The sequence below is a fragment of the Mercenaria mercenaria genome, unplaced genomic scaffold (genome assembly GCF_021730395.1).
Source record: "Mercenaria mercenaria strain notata unplaced genomic scaffold, MADL_Memer_1 contig_157, whole genome shotgun sequence".
In the NCBI taxonomy this organism is placed as follows: Eukaryota; Metazoa; Mollusca; class Bivalvia; order Venerida; family Veneridae; genus Mercenaria; species Mercenaria mercenaria.
In genome coordinates this window covers 40,812-64,315 of record NW_026459554.1, presented here as the reverse complement: position 1 = coordinate 64,315, position 23,504 = coordinate 40,812, and the positions used below count along the sequence as shown (strand labels likewise).

General features: G+C 34.6%; 1 protein-coding gene and 1 long non-coding RNA gene across 2 annotated transcripts in view; both read left to right on the top strand.

Moving 5' to 3' along the window:
- Window positions 1-875: 875 nt before the first annotated feature.
- LOC123546393 (uncharacterized) overlaps window positions 876-23,504 on the top strand; it is a 46,992-nt gene continuing 24,363 nt past the window's right edge. The window contains exons 1-3 of the mRNA XM_053532616.1: window positions 876-978; window positions 2,854-3,446; window positions 19,289-19,583. Coding sequence (XP_053388591.1) covers window positions 876-978; window positions 2,854-3,446; window positions 19,289-19,583 — 991 coding nt within the window. The remainder of the gene's footprint in view (window positions 979-2,853; window positions 3,447-19,288; window positions 19,584-23,504) is intronic.
- Window positions 10,715-16,737, top strand: LOC128551699 (uncharacterized). The gene is made up of 6 exons (XR_008368865.1): window positions 10,715-10,842; window positions 11,284-11,392; window positions 12,235-12,378; window positions 12,791-12,934; window positions 16,061-16,207; window positions 16,519-16,737. It is a non-coding gene; the product is annotated as an uncharacterized LOC128551699 (long non-coding RNA).

Genomic DNA, 23,504 nt, shown 5'->3' with positions numbered 1-23,504 from the left:
CATGTGGGGTCAAAAACTAAGTCAGCAGCTCTTGTTTACACTCAAGAAGCCACTTTTTGGTCCAATCTTAATGAAATTGGGTCAGAATATATGTCTTAATGAAATCATTAGGCCAAACATGTTTACAGATTTACTCAGGTGAGCAACCTAGGTCCATCTTTGACCTCTTGTTTTTCTAGACTGATTTGATAGTTTGGACCTCTTGCAATTTTTAGCTTGACTTTTTGAAGGAAAAGTAGAGCTATTGTACTTGCCCTGATGTAGGCGTCGGTGTCACCGTTGGTTAATGTTTTTGATAAAGTCAAATATCTCTGTTACTGTCAAAGCTATTGGTTTGAAACTTAAAATATTATTTACTATCAAAGTCTACACCAGGAGAAACAATCCCCATAACTCTGTTTGAATTTTGACAGAATTATGCCCCTTTTTAACTTAGAATTTTTGGTTAAAGTTTTTTTAGAAAGTCAGATATCTCTGTTACTATCAAAGCTATTGACTTGAAACTTAAAATAGTTATCTATCTATCTTCCGTTTAGGTCAAACCCCTCGTGAGGATGTAGACCTTGCACGTGTCAACCGATAAAAGAATATTAGTAAGAATGTGAACATAAAGAGGTTTAAAAACAAAGCAATAAGATTGGTTAAAAACAGGTTAAAAAATAGAGCAGGTGGTTTATCTTCCGTTTAGGTCAAACCCCTCACGAGGACGTAGACCTTGCACGCGTCAACTGACAAAAGAATATTAGTAAGAATGTGAACATAAAGAGGTTTAAAAACAAAGAAATAAGGTTGGTTAAAAACAGGTTAAAAAATAGAGCAGGTGGTTTATGGGGAGACATGTTCAATCTGGCTAACAGCCTGACTGAACTGCGGATATGTTTACCACTTCTGGCGGAATAGCATTCCAGTGTATAATGGTACAGGGATGGAGTATTTGTGGTAATCAATTGAGGTTGGAATTGGCTGGAATGCTAGGGAGTGAGTGTGTCTAGATGGTCTGGCGAGTGGTTTAACATCATTTGGGAGGGAAATGGCTACCTGGTTATGGAGAATGTTATGAAACATATCAAGGCCCTGGTCAATGCAGCAAAGGTCAAGACGTCTCCAGTTAAGGGAGGTCAACATATCAGTGACACTGGATAGTCTAGAGTAATTGCCCACCGAGCAGCCCTGCGCTGCACCGACTCAAGCTGATCAATGCGAGTGCCTGAATACGGGGACCAAACTGTAGAACTGTACTCCAGCTGGGGCCTGACCATTGTCTTGTATGCTGTTGATTTGAGTGCTTGCAAGTGGACTTTGATGTTACGTCTGAGGAAGCCAAGTGTCTGATTTGCTTTTTTGGTAATGTTGTCAATGTGATTGTTAAAGGATAAGTCATTTGATATTGTAACGTAGGTATTTGGCCCTTGGCTGATTCAAGGATGGTGTTGTGAAGTATGTATTGAGTTGGAATGACTGTACTACGTTTTGTGATTTGGATGACCTGGCACTTGGATGGATTAAATTGCATGTCCCATTTTTGTTCCCATATTTCAAGCTGGTGTAGATCTTGTTGTAGTAGGCTAGAATATGAGGCAACAGTTAGAGAGAGATATATGGCAGTGTCATCAGCAAAGAGGCATACTTTAAAAAATTTAACAAACTCAGGAAGATCATTGATATAGATTAAAAATAAGAGAGGTCCTAGAACCGAACCCTGGGGCACGCCAGATGAGACTGGTATGGAGCTGGAGTTGTAGCCATTGACAACTACGGATTGTGACCTATTGTCTAGAAAGCCTTTGATCCATTTTAAGTTATGACCCCTTATACCATAATAATGGAGTTTGTACAATAGTTTTTCATGGTTGACCATGTCCAACGCTTTTGAAAAGTCAAGAAGTATGAGGTCAACTTGGCTTTTCAGGTTCACGGACCGAAGAATATCATCAACAAGCATAAGGAGTATAATAGTTGTTTACTATCAAAGTCTACACCAGGAGACACAATCCCCATAACTCTGATTTGAATTTTGACAGAATTATGCCCCTTTTTAACTTAGAATTTTTAGTTAAAGTTTTTGATAAAGTCAAATATCTCTGTTACTATCAAAGCTTTTGATTTGAAACTTAAAATACCCGTTTATGCCAAAGTCTACACCAGGAGACACAATCCCCATAACTCTGATTTGAATTTTGACAGAATTGTGTCCCTTTTTAACTTAGAATTTATTGTTAAAATTTTGGATAAAGTCAGATATCTCTGTTACTTTTAAAGCTTTTGACTTGAAACTCAAAATAGTTATTTGCTATCAAAGTCTACACTGGAAGACATAATGCTCATAACTCTGGTTTGAATTTTGACAGAATTATGTCCCTTTTTAGCGTGGATTTTTTTTTTACTGGCAAAGCTGTAATTCAGAGTGAAGCACTGAGAAAAATCAAGCGTGCTATCTTATGGACAGCTCTTGTTTATAATCAGAGTCTATGGGAAAATCACAACTTTCATAATATATTTTTCAAATAGAAATTTTTCCACAGTGTAGAATTTGATAAAACTTCTCACAGTCGTAAGTAAACTATTAAGTCTATATAATATGGTGAGATATGTTGCTAACTTCAGAAAAAGTGTTTCGCCTAGAATCATGAAACCATGTACAGTAACAGTGGTGGTGGGTAGTGGGACACATAGATATTTTAAAATCAGTCTAGCCATGTGTTACAGCTCTCAGAAGATTGTTCATTTTAAAAAGGACATAAAGCAAATTTATTTACTACTATCCTACCTGTTAGTATGATAACCGCTTCCACTACCATTTAAGAATTCTAGTTAATATCAGATTGCTAATATATGAATTATATTTTGTTATAGGTATTGGACAGGGAGATCCAGTGTATTGTGCAGAGAGACTGTTCGAGAGTTTGGTGATGTTTTGTTCCAAAAATAAATCCTACAGGTTTAGTATCAATCTGGTTCATATGGAATCAGAGAAAACAAGGATTGCAACTGAGGTCATAAAAAGAATGGTGCAGGGATTGGTAACAGATTTTGAGCCAGTCATGCCCATCAGAGATAGACGGAAACAGAAAGCAGGGTTTGATTCCAAGAGAGGTAAACCTCCAGGAAGACCTTTATCAGCCTCTCAATATCCTAAATCAAAGCCCCAGATGCTTGTTAGTGGATCAAGGAGTTACGACTCCAGACGTGCAGATAAAAAATATAGAACTTCTAACAACACACCATCAGGATTTGACAAGGGAAGAGCTAAAACGCAAAGTCCACCGAGACGTATGGCACCTTCCATAAACACCAACACATCAGTGCCGCAGGGAATAAGTGACAGTGATCATTCTGAAGATGAGGAACAATCTTCTTACCCTAAGGACTCAGGAACAAATGATACTCATTCTTGTTCAAGTGAATCAAGTAACGAAACCCTACCAGGGAGACTGAAGATATACGAGGTGAGTTTGTTCACTGTGTCAACAGCAATTTTTAAGTGTCTCCCCGTACTTGAATTTATTGTTGTTATGCTTTCTGGTCCTTTGGAATCCATTTAAAATTTTTGTAATAGAATTCTGCCTAAGGAGGTAGTATACCTTATCATAAGGGTAAATTCAAATTAATTGAACCATCTCTAGTTATTGTTTTTCTTATGAGATGTTATATCTACTAGAATCTCAAGTTTGTTTATCAATCAAGTTTCAAGTACAGTACTTTTTTTTCAGTGCTAAACAGTAGAAATACAAAATTTCTGAGACATACAATTTCTAATGAGTAAGAAGCAATTTTAACTGAGGGAAAGTGTCACCAAACTTTACAGGAATGTTGGTCAGCATGTGTAGTTGTACACCTGGGGTTTCGCATCCGGATTCATTCAGTCGTGTAGGAGTTATGGCCCCTGACTTAGTGAAAAATTGGTCATTTTAATTTTGTGTCGCGCGTAGCTCCAGAAGTATTTGACCTAGAGTCGCCAAAGTTTACAGGAATGTTGGTCAGCATGTGCAATTGTGCACCTGAGGTTTCGCGTCCGGATTCATTCAGTTGTATAGGAGTTATGGCCCCCGGACTTATTTTGTTTTTTAAGTTTTTTCATTACACAAGACCAGACTTCTTGTCCAGACTTAACTCAAAAAAAAAAAAAGTTTGTGAAACATGTATGTTAAAATGTACTTGACCTAGAATCATAAAACATTAGCGGATTGTTTTATAGCCTGTGAAGTGTTCTCTTTAGGATTTTACTCAGCTAGGCCAGAGTTACGGCTAAATAAGTGAAAAATACACATAAGGTTCTTAAAAGTTTGTGTTGCATACATCTTAAAAATTATTTAACCTGAGTCGTAAAACCATGTTACAGTGGCAGGATGCGGGGGGGGGGGCGGGTGGCACCGACACACATCTAATTTTCAGAAACTGCAAAGACTTCATAAAATTTGAATATTTGAAAAGTATTTACATCCAATTTTATTTTTACATTTGTAACTGTTTTCTACATTAATTTTAAACTAGTAAATATCAGAAAATTTTAGTTGTGCATCACTTTCCAAGGCAGGGGAGGTGTTTATATGACTGTAAAAGGCCAGCTGAAAGACATATTTAGCAAAAAAGTAGTGCTGAAGGGCGGTTTGAATCGAAATAATAAATATATCCAATAATTTTCTCAGTTAATTAGATATGGGTAGTCATTCAGATGCAAGTATTTAAATCACTCTCTGCTATGCACATGCAGTTTAATTGATATACATCAGAACTACTGGCCATACTTTAATTAACTGAAAATATATAGGGACATATTTATGATTTCTTGAATAACAATGCTGTCAGGGTAAACATCTTTCTTTGAAAGTCTGATCTTGGAAACAAAATCATTTCAGTTATACGAGGAGATTTTTTTTTTTTCAATGTGTTGAAGCCAGAATATTGCTTTTTGTGCCCCCCCCCCCCCATGAATGGTGGTGGCATATAGATTTGGTCTTGTTTGTGCGTTCGTGTGTGTTTGTCTGTCCATCTGTGCATCCAGATGTTCGTCCGAAGTTCGTGACGCGCCTAGCTCAAAAGTATTTGATACAAATTGATGAAACCTTGCTTGAGTCTTTATCATGATATGAACTTGCAGACCTCCTATTTTTCATCTGGCTCCGCCCCCTATTTTTAGAGTTATAGCCCCTGTGCATAGTAAAAAATGCACATTTCCCCCATGTGACACGCCTAGCTCAAAAAGTATTTGATATAGATTCATGAAACCTTGCATGAGTCTTAATCATGATATGAACGTGGGCACCTACTATTTTTCATATGGATCTGCCCCCTATTTTTAGAGTTATGGCCCCTGAAATAGTCAGAAATGCACATTTTCACCATGTGATACGCCAAGCTAAAAAAGTATTTCATAAGTCTTTATCATTATATGGACCCCTGAAATAGTTAAAAATGCTCATTTTCACCTTGTGACTGGCCTAGCTCAAAAAGAGTTTGATATAGATTCATGAAACCTTGCATGCTTCTTAATCATAATATGAATTTGCCGTCTTCTATTTTTCATTTGGGTCCGCCCCCTATTTTTAGCTCACCTGAGCACAAAGTGCTCAAGGTGAGCTTTTGTGATCGCCCTGTGTCCGTTGTCTGTCCGTCCGTCGTCCGTCCGTCGTCAACAATTTGACTGTTAACACTCTAGAGGTCACAGTTTTGGCCTAATCTGAATGAAACTTGGTCAGAATGTTACCCTCTTAAAAATCTTGGACGAGGTTGATATTGGGTCATCTGGGGTCAAAAACTAGGACACCAGGTCAAGTCAAAGGAAAAGCTTGTTAACACTCTAGAGGTCACAATTTTGGCCCAATCTTAATGAAACTTGGTCAGAATGTTACCCTTAATAAAATCTTGGATGAGTTCGATTTTGGGTCATCTGGGGTCAAAAACTAGGTCACCGGGTCAAATCAAAGGAAAAGCTTGTTAACACTCCAGAGGTCACAATTTTGGCCCAATCTTAATGAAACTTGGTCAGAATGTTACCCTCGATAAAATCTTGGACGAGTTTGATATTGGGTCATCTGGGGTCAAAAACTAGGTCACCAGGTCAAATCATAGGAAAAGCTTGTTAACACTGTAGAGGCCACATTTATGACTGTATCTTCATGAAACTTGGTCAGAATTTTAATCTTGATGATTTCAAGGTCCAGTTTGAATATAGGTCATGTAGGATCAAAAACTAGGTCACCAGGTCAAATCAAAGAAAAAGCTAGTTAACACTGTAGAGGCCACATATAAGACCATATCTTAATGAAAGTTGGTCAGAATGTTAATCTTGATGATTCCTAGGCCTTCATGACCCTCTTGTTTAGAGTTATGGTCCCTGAAATAGTCAGAAGTGCACATTTTCACCTTGTTACACACCTAGCTCAAAAAGTATGATATATAAATGGTTGAAAACTTGCATAAGTCTTTATCATGATATAAACTTGCACACCTCTTTTTGTGCCCCCCCCCCCCCCCCCCCCCCCCATAGATTTTGTCTTGTCTGTGTGTCCGTCCATCCATGTTTGTGAAGCGCCTACCTCAAAAAGTATTTGATATATATTGATAAAACCTTGCTTGAGTCTTCATCATAATATGAACTTGTGCATCTTATATTTTTCGCCTGGCTCCACCCCCTATTTTCAGAGTTATGGCCCCTGAAATAGTCAAAAATGCACATTTTCACCTTGTGACATGCCTAGCTGAAAAAGTATTTGATATAGATTCATGAAACCTTGCATGCGTCTTAATCATGATATGAACTTGTGCACCTCCTATTTTTTGTCTGGCTCCGCCCCCTATTTCTAGAGTTATGGCCTCACAAATAGTAAAAAATGCACATTTTCACCTCGTGACAGGCCTAGGTCTAAAAGAATTTTTTATAAATTGATTAAACCTTGCATAAGTTTTTATCATGATATGAACTTGCACACCTCCTATTTTTCGTCTGGCTCAGCCCCCCATTTTTTTTTAGTTATGACCCCGGAAGTAGTGGAAAATGCACATTTTCACAAGTGACATGCCTAGCTCAAGAAGTACTTGATATAGATTCATGACACCTTGCTTGAGTCTTAATCATGTTATGAACTTGCACACCTCCAATTTTTCTTTTGGGTCCGCCCCCTGTTTTCAGAGTTATGGCCCCTGAAATAGTAAAAAAGGCACATTTTCACCTTGTGATGCACCTAAATCAAAAAGTATTTAAAATAAACTGCTGAAAACTTGCATAAGTTTTCATCATGATATAAACTTGCAAAGCTCTTATTTTTTGGCTGGCACCATCCCCTATTTTTAGAGTTATGGCCCCTGAAATAGTCAAAAATTTTCACCTCAATATGTGCCTAGCTAAAAAAGTATTTGATGTAAATTCATGAAACCTTGCTTGAGTCTTTATAATGATGTGACTTTGCACAGTTAACATTCTTCTTGAGAATCTTAGCATTTATTACAGAGTTATGGCCCTTGAAATAGCCAAAATAGTGGATTTTTTGTTTGTGATGCTCATAGCTCAAAAGGTATATGGCCTAGAATAATAAATCCTTTTTATAAAATGTTTGTTGAGGCTATACCCCATTAAGACTGCAAACATTTGAATTATTGCCCCTTATTTGTGACAAATGTACCAGTGGGGTGGGGGTGGGGCGCACACCCTGTTTCCTAAAGACAATACTAGTTATGTCTCCCACCACACAGTTGTGTGGGAGACATATTGATTTACTCCAGTCTGTGTGTGTGTGTGTGTGTGTGTGTGTGTGTGTGTGTGTGCGCGCCCTCATATTCCTACCGTTGTGGACACATTTGTATGATTTTGACCTTCGTTGTGGACACATTTTTCGTTGTGGACACCGGAACATGGTGTCCACAAAGATCACACCTCCAGACAAGTCAGAGAGGGGTTATCTTCCCTTTAAATCAGGAACTGTCAACCAACGTTATGGACCAGTGAAACGCACACCTTGCCTGGTGCATTAAACTTGTAGATTTTATGTTTCGCTCACACACAGATCCGTGCGGTAACCTGACACCGCAGTGTAGCAATTATATCTACCGAGGCAGTCTGAAGGGCAATTTGCAGTAATTTCTGATAAAACAGGCGATAATATGTTTTATGAACCCCATCTGTCCCTAATTTATGTCAACAGAGAAAGTTAATTCAATGCGGAATATTTCAACAATGGCAAAGGTAATTTTTTTATTACTTCATAGCTTGTTACTTATAGTTTTTTAGTTTTTCTTACTTTAATTAATTTGAGAAATATATATTTGGTATGTGTTTAAAGAACTTTGTTAAACAATACAATGCTACCAATCTCTGATTTCAAAGTGTTTTAACATAACTGATCATCATGGAGAAAGATTTATATGCTATTGATAGATTGCGGTCTTACACGATAAGGAAAAATAATTTCAAATAGTTTTTCTCTCACTTCTAGGCTTCACTTGGGAAAGTGGTTGTTAAAGGACATGTGTATCCAATAATGAATCCATACTGTCTGTTTGGAAGGTAGTAGATAATTCAATCAATATAATGTATTATACATGTGAATTTGAACATTATTATTTCTATCCATATTAATAATATTAGAATTCTACATATCGAATGAAGATCATTTATTTTACACGTGTAGTTGAACATTTTTATTTCTATCCATATAATCGAGTTCAGTATCATTAATTAAAGCATGGCAAATAGTTATATGGCAAAACAATGTTATCAAGTTTTGATGTTATTTGATGTGCGTTTTTTCTTTACCGATCAATGAATCAATATGTAATGATTTATTCTTCAGTGCTGACGGCTGTGATATAATAGTTAAAGACACGATTCCGACGCATTTTCAAATAGAGTTTAATTCTGAGAAGCAGGTACATTTTTGCTCAGTTTTCAACAATATACAGATCTAGTGTTAATTTTGATTTACTATACTAGTATCAAGTTGTGACTATAACAGGCGCGCGCTTTAATTACCATTTTCTTGATGACACACTGCCTGCTATTAACAGATGATTGATATTTTTATAAAGTTATCATTGCGGCATTCCACATTACATGCGTTAAGCAAAACTGACTATTGAAGGCCTATTTTATCTCCTTTTTTAAAAACAAAATAGGTGCAAAATCGTATTGTCATAAACATTAACTTACATAAAATGCCAGACCGAGCATTGCAATCTTTGCAATATTTAGCTGGAAAAAATAACAATTTTCAGGAATAGAAATTAGAAATTGCGCAGTCCCATGGTTATTTTTCTAATGTAGAAAGCAAGGTTTTTAACAGTCTCAAAAGACTGTCCTTAATTTTTTAACGCCGGAGTCAGATTTCTGTCAGATTAGATCCTTATTACTGTAGACGCACTAGAAAAAAAGTTATATTAAGTTTTATAATGTGTTTTGCAATTATTTACCATTACATTGAAGTAATAAATTTTCTGAATACTTTATGTACATTGGACCCGTCTCAACAACATACTTACGAGAAATAGACTTCGCAATTTTCTCGTAAAGTTACGATGTTGATAAGACGGCCCCATATACCGTCGCTTAAAAATGTGTCTATGTCTATAAAAGTTTGAGGAAGTAATATTTATACACAAAATTTATGCAAATAGCCGCGATGAAAATGGCCTAAATTAATGAAACAGTGCGAAATAAGGTTAACTTTAAGAATAAACCATTCTCAACACAACTATTAGGTGTCTAATACCTTAAAAGAAAAAAATGCTTATCAAAATAATGGTTTGTAATGAAAGTTGGTATTATTCGTGAGTAGGTAATTTCATGATAAAGGATCTTTTTTTTAAATTTATTTACCACACGATTTTGTTTTCATCTTAATTCTCAGAAACTTAAGCCTACGTAAGCTAGCTTGACGGAGGTAGTGAAGCAATATTCGAAAGGGTCATAGGTTTGAATCCCCACTGGGAACATTTTCCCCATTTTGTGATACTTTTTTATTTTTGTAATTGATTATGAATTAATAGCAAGTGGTACTTTGTTTCAATCATGATAATAAACATTTCAAAGTTAGGGGCACTAGATGAAATTACCCTGATCGGGAAAAGACACATTCCTCTTTTATTGATGTATTTACATTCTGCTGATATGATTTTATTTTTAAAAAGTACATATTTCACATATAGTAAGAATTTGACCCATGAGCTACGACCCCTGAAGAAAAGCATCGAAAGATCCTATATTCTTTACTTATAACACATGATCATTCCCCAGATTTAACATTGCAGTTTTCTCCTTATAATTATTGGTCTAACAATTTTCAATAAAATAAATTTCATGCAGAAATACACATTTTTCTATAAGGTCACGGCTTAGAGGTACGATTTTACCTGTAAGGGTATCTTGATGAACATAAATCATCAATTTGTCGAATGCAGAACAGTGGTTGTTGTATTTTAATGTAACATCAATTTAGATATTTTTCTCTTTTTTTTTGTAATATATTTTTATTTTCCAATAAATACAGTACATCTACAACAAATACATCAGTAACAGGTTATTTCTTTCTAATAATCTTTGAAAAGGAAGTACATTCTTAATTAATCTGCAGTATTCTTTTTTTAAATTATAAATGTAAGTATTATTGGAAAATGTGTTAAAAAAGACGAGGAGAGTAAAAACTAGTAAATTAAAGAAGAGAAAAAAAAAAGAATGACAAAAAATGCATGAGGAATTTGTTCCTTATCTTGTTCATGCGATATAATTTTCAGGCATTCCTCGGATGTTTCAAACCAGTTACTCTCGTTGGACAAGTCGTCAGCGGTGTTGCCCTTCTTCCCGATGTTGTGGTCATATTAATAAATGGAAAAGAATTCCAATTTCTAAAACAGGTATTTTTACACTAAGTATGATGCATCTTTAGCAAGCAAATGTAAAATGAATTTCTAATTTTGCATTCAAGTATTGAAGAAAATACTAAGAGTATACACAGTTGAAAGTAATATAACTATTAGAACAACCATATTTATGGGAGTGAAGGTATGTCGCAGTGTCAAGGAACGGAACTGGGCTTTAACCATTCGATTCTACAGAAATTATGTACACTTAACACGCATTCAGATCTTGTTTTGTACATTGCTTGTATGACATAAAACACGAGACTGCCAACTCCAGACAGTGGTAGTAAACGGGTTCATTATTTTATAAGAAATATGTTTTGAATAGGGATAAATAGATAAATCGTGCATTCAGTTACAAATTATTAATTCTTTATTATTAAACGCAAGACGAATGTCTTAAGATGTATTACGAGTTATTTGTTGATGTCAAAGGTTCAGCGAACAGAGAAAAGGATAAAACCGGTCGAGGAAGCTCTGAGGCTCGTTTTAGGACAACATGATCCTGAAGATATATGCGAAAAATATATCAACGACTTTATAGGTAAACTAGTTAATGAAAACCTTTATAAATAGCTATTTCATTCTATAGTAGTTTACTTGATAACGATACAGTAGTAAGTAGTAAAACATTGATATCTTCGAAAACACCTTTTTTCTGTAACATCATTTTCTTTCATGCTGCACGAGCTAGATCGAATATTTAGTATGCCTTATTTCGATTGTCTCAGACCCAGAGAGTAGATACTACTCGCAGCCTTCATGGTAAGTGAGGTTTATCAGCATGTAATCAATAAAAAGCAATAAATCACATGTAACTGTTGATAAGCTAAGGCTAAAATTTCATTAACGTAGGATTTTATCTAAAAACACGTTTTAGTGTATTCTATTTTTCTTTCTGAACATCCTTTATAATTTAAAAGGAAAATGGTCTTTAAGATGTCTTTTTATATGACATTTATTTGATAATGAATGCAGTGGAAATCTACAGTTTTGTTTTTGTGAAAGGTGATACTACTGTTTAGCAGTAACCGTTCTACTGCTACAGATAAACTAGACGGCAGCAAGCATCTGTCAGAGATAATTAGATAGCTGCTGTGCCTAAGGACCATTTTATCGGTCTCTGGTCAGTAAATCAAATGCATCATTATGTATAACAATATCCAGCTTATCAAAACTACTAATTAAAAAGCGTTGCAACAAAAAATCTACTGTGAAAACATTTTATAGTTTTATATAATATAAGAATCATTGATTACATCTTTCAGCCGCTATAAATTGCAGTAAATAAAACAGGAATAGGAGTATTTCTTCACTACCTGCCTAAGTAAAACAATTTATTTTTAACGTATATGAAATACACTATGTTCACTTTTTATGTCTCAGGTCGAGGTGTTTTTGCTAAAAAAAATTGATCAGAAATGGAAAATTCCTTGCGGAATACCATGGCGTTTTATCTAAGGCTGACGACGTGAAGGACAAAAATACAAACTACACACATTTCTTTGACTTTAATGGTGTCAAGTACTGGTATGTAAAATATTTCAACCGTTAAATGATACAAGCCTTTAAATTCAAGCTACAAAATTGGATATCAAACGTAACTTTTAGGCGGATCTGTGTCCGTTTTAGAATAAGGTAATCAAAGGCAAGACAGTACTGTGTAACATTTACATAAATGTAAATCGAATTCCTTCAAGAAAACTAATGTCAATGCTTTAATTTATTTGTATAATGCAACTTTTAATCCATGAAAATACTCGTGTGAATAAAAATGCATTTTCAAAATTAAAAACATCCATTTGAAATCTGCATGATTATATTTGGTCTCATAAATGTATATCTAAGATAAATGAATTAACTTTAAGACTTTATCGCACTAGTTTGACACATTTGTCTGTTCAGTACGTTTTAATTTTTGTTATTATCATATTTTTGGTAGCATTGATGCCTCAGAGGAACCAAACCTGTATCAACCATCGTTAGGACGGCTAGTAAATCATGCAGACACAAAACAACAGAGAAATTCAAGAATAACAGTCATTGGTGTGAATGAGGTTCCTCATCTTGTACTGTTTGCGACTAGGTTAGTTGTTGCTGTAATTTATTACACATGTTATGAATATGAAAACAGGAATTATCTAATCAGTTGATTTTGCGCTCTTTATATAATTAAGATTCTCCATCAAAAGTATAGTTACTGTCAAGCAGCGATTCAATATCTGGCTAAGAGACAGTTTAAACGAATAACTAACGGTTATTTCAGAAAGAGAAAAAAAACATTCATATCAATAGATACATCTAATTTGAATAATATTTAACAATAAAACATCATAAATGACATACATGATAAAAATTGTGGACATTTACTCCTCACTGTTTTTATTGTCGCACTGTGGACACCAAGTCAGTGAGCGTTTAAATCTATCAGTCTGCATTGTGGACACCACGATACTGCTCACTAAATCATTATATCTGCCTTGTGGACACCAAATAACATATATGTAATTATAGATGATTTAATGTTGATAAATATTAGTTTTTAGCTCGACTATTCATAGAATAGTGAGCTATTGCACTCGCCCATGCGTCGGCGTCGGCGTCGGCGTCGGCGTCGGCGTCAGCGTCCGCGTCCGCGTCCCGATTTTGGTTAAGGTTTTGTATGTAAGCTGGTATCTCAGTAACCACTTGTGGGAATGGATTGAAACTTCACACACTTATTCATTGTGACAAACTGACTTACATTGCACAGGTTCCATAACTCTATTTTGCTTTTTTACAAAATTATGCCCCTTTTTCGACTTCGAAATTTTTGGTTAAGGTTTTGTATGTAAGCTGGTATCTCAGTACTTACTAATGGGAATGGATTGAAACTTCACATACTTGTTCACTATCATGATCTGACATGCACTAAGCAAGTCCCATAACTCTACTCTTTTTTTTTCAAAATTATGCCCCTTTTTCGACTTAGCAGTTTTTGGTTAAATTTTTGTATGTAATCTGATATCTCAGTATCCACTAATTGGAATGGATTGAAACTTCACACACTTGTTCACTGTCATGATCTAACATGCACTGTGAAGGTCCCATAACTCTACTTGGCATTTTTACAAAATTATGCCCCTTTGACTTAGCAGTTTTTTGTTAAGTTTTTGTATGTAAGCTGGTATCTCAGTATCCACAAATTGGAAAGGATTGAAACTTCACACACTTGTTCACTGTCATGATATGACATGCAGTACAGAGGTTCAATACCTCTACTTTGCATTTTACAAAATTATGCCCCTTTTTCAACTTTTGTATTCATTCAATTGACAAGGCTGTTGAATAGTCGAGCGTTGCTGTCCTCCGACAGCTCTTGTTAACAAATGAAATTTAAATGATGTGTTATTTATTACGCGTGTTACTTCTGACATGTTTTGAAATACAGTAGGGATTTAAATTAAACATTAACATGTTTATTCAGATTCTTCATAATTAATAATTATTACGTAAATGCAACATGCCATATTTACAAATACGACAGTAGTTACAAATTGTCAGTAAATGCATTTGTGTAATTCCCATCAAAAGTATAGTCACTGTAAAGCAATTATTAAATATATGGTTAGGAGACTGTTTAACCGAGTTACTAACAGTAAATGCCAGAAGCGGCGAAAAAAACAAACAACATAAATTTCAACAGATATGTTAAATTCTAATCTGAACAATATCAAGCAATTGCATATCATAAATAAAATACATGATAAAAAAATTGAACATTACTCATCAGTGTTTTCTTGTCACACTGTGGACACCAAGTCAGTGAGCGTTCAACTCAGTCAATCTACATTGTGGACACCAAATTACAACTCACAAAATCATTCTGTCTGCCTTGTGGACACCAAATTACATATGTGATTGTAGATAATTTAGTGTTAATATCGATTATTTTTTACCAAATGGAATTTAAATGACGTGTCATTTATTACGCGTGTTACTTCGGACATGTTTTGAATATGAAAACATTAATAATCTAAGCAGTTGATCTTGTAGTCATTGTGTAATTAAGACTCTCCACACTAAATGCAGTCGGGGGTTTAAATTAAACATTTACATGTTTATTCAGATTCTTCATATTACGTAAGTACAGCCTGACGTATTCACAAACACGACTGTTACAATTTTTAGTAAATGCATTGTGTAATTCCCATTAAAAGTATAGTTATTGTCAAACATCGTATCAATGTACTGTTTAGAGACAGTTTAAACGAATGACTAACATACATTGCAGAAAGAGAAAACAAACGTAAATGTCAACAGAACTGTAAAATTGTAATTTGAACAATATCAAACAATAAAACATCATATTTGATAAAACACATGATTTACCCATTACTGTTTTCATTAAGTCGCACTGTGGACACCAAGTCAGTGAACGTTCAGCTATTATCAATCTGCACTGTGGACACCAAGTTACAGCTCATTTAATCATTCTATCAGCCTTGTGGACACCAAATTTAAAATGTAATTGTAGATTATATAATGTTAATATCAATTTTTTTAACAGTCGGAATCTAACTGATGTGTAATTGGTTACACATGTTATTTCTAACATGTTTTGATTATGAAAACAGGAATAATCTAAGCAGTTGATCTTGTAGTCATTATGTAATTAAGATTCTCCACACTAAATGCAGTCGGGGGGTTAATAAAACATTAACATGTTTATTCAGATTCTTGATATTACATAAGTACGACCTAACATATTTACAGATACGACAGTTACAATTATAAGTAAATGTATAGTTGTAATTTCCATTAAAAGTATAGTTACTGTCAAATAGCGCATCAATGTAATGTTTAGAGACTGTTTAAACGAATGACCAACAGTCAATGCAGAAAGAGAAAACAAACATAAATTTCAACAGATATGTAAAATTAATATAATTTGAACAATATTAAACAATAAAATATCATAAATAACATGATAAAAATGTGAACAATTCCTCTCACTGTTTTCATTAAGTAGCACTGTGGACACCAAGCCAGTGAGCGTTCAACTCTATCAAGATATGTTTCGCCTAAATGAACTTCCATATCAATCTTCACTGTTCCAGAAGTAATTTCTTTTAAATAACATTTGTAGGACAATTAGAAACAAAAAAAAACATGTTTCTTGTTTCAATCATTACCGGGTATTTCACTTTGTTTTGGTCTAATGCACATTCAGATTTGACTTGTAATGAAAACTGCGTCGATGAACCAGTTCAGTCTCCTGTAGAACGCAGAGCGTGTGAATACCAAAGGAAGGTCTGTAGTTCGATTGGTCATGAGAACAACAACAGTGGTGTAACATCGGCTTCCAAACGCAAAGCAGGTATTGTGTTAACACAATCACTGCATGATTTTTTTGCAGTCAATAAAAGTTTCCATTCAAATAAATTAGACATTAATGTAAAGGCTTAACAACTTTATATTTCTTCTTTACCACTTGTACTTTCTAAACCTTAAATGTAATTAGAACCCTTTGTTGAGTATGATAAATTTAATTCATTTTAATTTCAAAGCTTTGTTTATTTATTTTTTCTTTATTCTTTTTTCTTTCTTTTTTACCCTTCATGATTCTTTGTACTATGATTTTATGTGTTTTTTACAAAGTGACTGAAACATTTTTCTTGTATATATTAGAATTTCCAGTACAAACAGGCAAAAAGATCAAAGTCGTTTCTTGGACAGAGGAGCAGTTAGCGGCCATGCAAAGGTCATTCGCCAAAAATCTCCGCTGCTTAAGAGTTCCTAACAAGGAGGAATGCGAACGAGCAAGGAAAAATGAGAGCCTGTTGCTTTCTCGTGACTGGAAGAATATCAAATTCCGTGTCAATCATGAAATACAAAGATTAAAGAAAAATGAAGTCAGTCTGAAAAAAAGAGTTCTAAGAAATCTAACAGACATACATTTTCAAAATGTAAAAATGTTTATGTGTGTTTTTTTTTTACATAAAGTCCCAGACACTCGTTCATGTACAGTATTGTTTTTGCTGGATGTTCATGTTAAGAGGTCATGAAATATCGACAAATTACTATCACGGGTTCGTTCATGAAAAAAAATAATAAATTGACTGAAATAAAAGTATTGTAGTTCTTCAACTGAGGTTGTCGTTCTTAATGAAAGCTAAAGATTTATCCATTCGTCTAAGTTATACCTCCCAAACAATTCATCCTTGCAGAATTTGTACAGAACTTTTGTTTAAGTATTAGTCCATTATCATTCATTTACATTTATTTACGATGAATACGTGTTCGCGGTCCGAATACATCTATTCATTCTTTGCACTGTGTTTGTTTTCAGAAATTGTGATAGAAATTTTTAATTAAAGGCCTAGATCTTGACAGTAGGCCAAGAGATTTCTATCTTCACCAGCACAGTTTGGGGCTAATGACTTATCACAGTATGATTCCAGTAAACAAGGATCATTGTTTATTGGAGGTCAGTCTACCTTACAAATGTATCAATTAGTGAGAAGGGGAAACATAAATATTGATAACTTTAAAGTTATATCTATTTGTTGGCATTTTTATGTAAAGAAAAGTATCTGTTGGTCGAACACAATAATTAAATAATAAGAAACTTTATTTTAGGAAAAAAGCAGGTTTTTATTTTTTCAAATTCTGTCTGGAGACCTGTGATATTGCAGAAAAATGTGACTTTCAATCATCTAAAAGTTTTGTTTATTGCTTGCAGAATACTGTATATAATATTTGTCTAAGATTGAAACCGAATGTGCATTTCAGTGTTACAAAATAAAGCATGATAAAAGTACACTTTTGGCAACTTACTGAAGTTGAAAATTCAGTATAGATGGAACACAATAATTTGATTTTATCCAGTATATTATATTCAAATAATGGTGATTGCATAAATACGAGAAAACCATTTTCCCATTCTTTTTGTAAATATTCTAAATAAATATAAGGATCACCTTCATCAATATGAATTTGATAATAATTATGATATTGGAAAATATTGTTTGTCAACACAAAGAATTCATTGAGTTTTCACTATAACTGTGTTTTATTATCATTATTATTTGTAATAATATTACTATATCTTTTATTATTTTATTTGTAATGTTATATTATTATTGTTATCTATATAATATCAAAATAATAGTAATTATTACTATTACCGGTATTCCACATTGAAGGAAAATTAATTTCTTTCAACTCCACTGCACACATTTTCATGGTCTAGTTGGGACCCTGCTGAGCTAATTGCCCTTTAATCAGCTACTGTTACATAATCGCTGATAAGCAGCAGATAAGATGGGAGTTGTTCATTGGATTGTGGGGTGACACTTATATAGTAGTGGATCTAGGCCTTTAAATACTATTGTGTTGAATGAGCCCTTAGTCTTTATCCTTTACCTGTATATATATTTTATTTATTATAGTCTCATCAATGTACACATTCAACACATCATAATAAAGGCAAAAGCATAAAATACAGTACATTTCCATTCAGTTATTGAATTACAAGAGACTATTAACAATTTATATACATAATAAAACTATATTAAATTTTTATAAATTTATCTTTACCATGCAAATCATAAAAGAAGTTTTAAAAACAAAAACAACTAGAGATGCTTTTGAGAAAAGCGCATGTCTCCCACAACTGCCCCTGTAAAAAATGTCTAGTGTCTCTAGATGGCTTAGATGACCTGTATTAAAAAGTATGCACACTCGCACATGTGAAGCCATATGACCATGTGGACACCTACCATATAAGGCTGGTGTCCACAACGACTAATTGGTGTCCATATTGTGGGTCACCCCTTCATCATTTATATTGGCTATTTTCAGTAAATCATCGAATGAGTAGCCTCAATAATAAGATAGAGTTAGAAAATTATCAATTCTGTTTGAATAATATCATTAGAAAGTAAAGTGTCCACAGTGAAGGTTAAAACTGCAGTGTCCACATGGTAGGCAATATGAGTATGTGCGTGTGTGTGTGTGTGTGTCTGTCACAAAGCTTGTCCGCACTCTCAAGTCGAACATTTCTCATCCGTCCTTCACCAAACTTTAACAAAATGTGTTTGACCATAAGACCTCGGCCAAGTTCGATAACTAGCCAAATCCGCCCAGGCACTTTTGAATTATGGCCCTTGAATTACTGATTGGATCCACTCATCAAAGACATCGAGAGAAACTAAACATTTTTCAATGGGGTCCACTCATCAAAGCTATCGAGAGAAACTAGACATTTTTCTATGGGGCAGTTGTTGGAGACATGCACATTTCTCAAAAGCATCTCTAGTTTCAAGCAAATTTAAAGTCAGATTTTCTTTTCATAAAATCTCAAACTCTCCAAACCCCTCTAGCTGAAACACCCTTTTGTGAAACATTTGATGATATATTAATATATCACATATACTATTATACCTTTTCACAATAGGTTTCAAGGACAGAGAGACAAACAGAAAACTTTGGTAACTATAAGACAGAATCTACAAAGTCTGAGGAAATGCTAAATAAAGATCAATCATATCATGATGAGTCTGATGAAGATTCAGATAAAGATGACAATAATAGGGAAGAGGATGCTGAAACATGTGTAATATGCATGGAGGATATCACAGATCCACAAAAATTATCATGTGGACATGTGTTCTGTGCTGATTGCATTAAGGAGCAGTTCACTTACAAACAAGCATGTCCAACATGTGGCAAAGTGTGTGGAATCATAAAAGGTTTGTATGGCTTTATTCACATTTAGGGTTATTTACTATGAGACATTTTCGAAGTAAAATGTATAATTATGTACAATACTAGGTACATGTATTTTGTACTTCGTTCAAAACTGGGTTTTTTCTCAAGACAACAATGAACGACATAATACAAAGTCAGATAGTCATTGTAATGCTGAGTTTGACTACCTTAGGAAGAACTGATCTTGCTTATTGCCATTTTGAATTTTGAAATATTTAAAGCATTTTAATTTGCCTATGAAATGTTCCATTATATTTTTTCTTCCACTTAACCTCTGCTTTTCTCTCTGTAGTTTCAACACCCAGTGTGAAATGTGTACACATATTTGCAGCTACAATCATATTTCATAGATGACTAAATTTTAAATAATTTCGCGATCCTTGTTCCAAAATTATTTAATCCAGCTGTTAATATCAGGTGAGCTATCTAGGGCCATCATGTCCCTTTTGTCAACTCAGAGTGCACATCACAAGTCACTAGGTCCAAGGTCTAGTCACAGTTGAAATTCCAAGATTATGTTCCCAAATTTTACTTTGCCTTTATCAGAGCAGCTTGTGCGGTATTAAGACAGTTCTGCACGTTTGATACAACGGAAGTGATAGCGAAACGTCATATATCTGGAAAACATAGAATAAAGCCTGGATTCGGCGTACTGAAATGAAAATCATTTTATGAATTAAGGGCAACCCGTGAGTAAAGGAGAAGGTTCACTTTTGCACCAAAATGGCCTAAAAACAGAAAGTCTCTAAATTGAGTAAAGAACATGTTTTCTTTCATCTAGTAGTATTGTTTTATCAAACTGCACGAAATATTTTACAATTAATTCATTATAGAAGAAAATATCAGACATAACTGAAAATACTTTTAACATTATGGGTATGGGAAACTTTCAGTTTTTAATAGAATTTTTAAACATATCTGAAATTTTCGCTACGAGCACAGCTGTCGACCACAATCAAAAAATGACCATCAATTCTGTGAAATGACCTGGACCTATGGTCAAAATATTTTTGCAGTCCTTGAGTGTGCTCACTACTAAAAATATTCCCATATGACCTAAACATGGTAAAAAATGCCCGTTTTCACACAATTCTGCGACTTCAGCAATATTCAGTGACATGTTTTGAACAAAATAATAAATGTATTTATAAAACCTGAATTCCTTATAGTTGATACACATTCTGGTAGCAAACAATATATAGTTTTTTAAAATTATAGCCAATTTGAAAATTTTCAAAATTGCATAGGCCATATAAAGCTTAAGTAAACTTTGTCCTTTATTACAATGTCACTGTTTCTATCTTTCTAAAGTTAAAATATGATGTTAAAACATCTGACAAGTTAAATACCGTAATAATTCTATTTATAGCCCATGCTCTAATAAACGCCCAGTCCCGACTTTTTGTTAAAAAAAACGGCCTTTTTTAAGACAAAAATAAAAAATACGATGTTATCTAATAAGCGCCCATCCTATGAATCTTAGAAAATAATCCTACCTTTATCAGTTAAACAGCGAGTTTTCTTATTTCCCTTCTGATGTAAGATCGTACATCACTTTTCTTGTCTTTAATTCCAAATATTTTATATGAACACGATACTTTTCAGGTTCTAATATGCATGTCGGTATAGTTCCGAAAAGATGATTATTTTTATGAACATAACCTTTTATGGCTGCTTTAACTGAAACTAACACACATGCCGCCATATCATATATACATGTAATGTGTATTGACCTAGTGACATGTGCTAATGCAAAGGCGCGCGCTTTTAGTAATTACTTCACGTCATAGTCTGGCATTTCGAGACAGGGGTTCCGCAAGGGAAATTTAATCAATACTGGATTCAAGGCGCTTTGAACTAAAACAATAGGGTGTTGTTTAAATTTGCTTGAAATTGACAGAATCAGGAACAAAAATACTTAATACTATATTCAAGACAGAATAAATTAAATTTAATCATGTATTTTGTGAGTTTAGCTTGGCCGGTTATAGTACCGATCTAGTACGGCCGTTATCAATTTTTGTATGACTATCACATCATTACTTTCTTACAGTCACCTATAAATATTGCATCAAGATTTTGAATGTTTGCTGGTGATTTGTCTCTAATATTCACCCATCCCTAACTTTTGAGCCGACCACGTTTCTAATAAACGCCCGGGCTATAAATAGAATTATTACGGTAATTCAAAATAATGTCTTAAAATTAGCTTTAAATATGCAGTTCACTTTAGTCATGGTCAAATATCTCAAAAATAAGCAAACGAACCTCCATATTTTATTTTACCACATTATAGACCATGTGTTTATTTACAACTGTAAGAAGTGTCATTAAAATCTACATTGTAAAAAAATTTCTTGAGGTCCAAATTTGTCAAAACCAGTCTAGCAAAAAATCAAGCACATGACCCTATCTTTTTTATTTTCTGAATTGTCTAGCTATATTCTGAAGTTTTGAAAAATCAGGGTTTAATCAAATTCTACATTGTAGAAAAAAAATCGACCCAAACGTGCAGAACTACCTTAATTGTCTTCGGGCTTAAAAAAAATCTTTGTTTCTGGTAACATGCTCAAAACAGTCAGATTTGTTTTTATTTTGTTTTTTATGCCCCTGAAGGGAGGCATATTAGTTTTCAACTGTCCGTCGGTTAGTTTGTTAGTTCATTCGTTTGTCACAACGTTAACTTTTTGCAAGAAGGCACTTTACTCGCTAGCAACTGCACACAGGACCTTCAAACTTCACATGCTGATAGTACTTATTAATAGAGAACACAACCCCATCTGACATTGGGGTCACCAGGTCAAAGGTCAAGGTCACAGCTTCACGTGCTGATAGTACTTATTGAGTACACGACCCCTACTGACAATGGGGTCACCAGGTCAAAGGTCAAGGTCACAGGGGCCATTGTTAACTTTTGCATGAAGGCACTTTACTCGTGAACAACTGCACCCAGGACCTTCAGACTTCACATGCTGATAGTACTTATTGAGTACACGATCCCTATTGACTTGGGGGTTCACCAGGTAAAAGGTCAAGGCGCTGCGGGGGCATTTGTCACCATTTGTGACAGCTCTTGTTTTTAGCACACCTGTCACATAGTGACAAGGTGAGCTTTTGTGATCACCCTTCGTCAGTCGTCCGTCGTCAGTCCGTCCATGCGTCAACAATTCCTTGTCTGCACGATAGGGGTTTCATTTATGATTTTATTTTAACCAAACTTGCACACAACTTGTATCACCATAAGGTCACGGTTCCTTTCTTGAACTGGCCAGATCCCATTATGGGTTCCAGAGTTATGGCCCCTGAAATGGCCAAAATTAGCTATTTTGACCTTGTCTGCACAATAGCAGCTTTATTTATGATTTGATTTTTAGCTCACCTGTCACAAAGTGACAAGGTGAGCTTTTGTGATCGTGCGGTGTCTGTCGTCCGTCGTCCGTCCGTGCGTGCGTGCGTCCGTGCGCCCGTAAACTTTTGCTTGTGACCACTCTAGAGGTCACATTTTTCATGGGATCTTTATGAAAGTTGGTCAGAATATTCATCTTGATGATATCTAGGTCAAGTTCGAAACTGGGTCACGTGCCATCAAAAACTAGGTCAGTAGGTCTAAAAATAGAAAAACCTTGTGACCTCTCTAGAGGCCATATATTTCACAAGATCTTCATGAAAATTGGTCAGAATGTTCACCTTGATGATATCTAGATCAAGTTCAAAACTGGGTCACGTGCCATCAAAAACTAGGTCAGTAGGTCTAAAAATAGAAAAACCTTGTGACCTCTCTAGAGGCCATATATTTCACAAGATCTTCATGAAAATTGGTCAGAACGTTCACTTTGATGATATCTAGGTCAAGTTCGAAACTGGGTCACGTGCCCTCAAAAACTAGGTCAGTAGGTCAAATA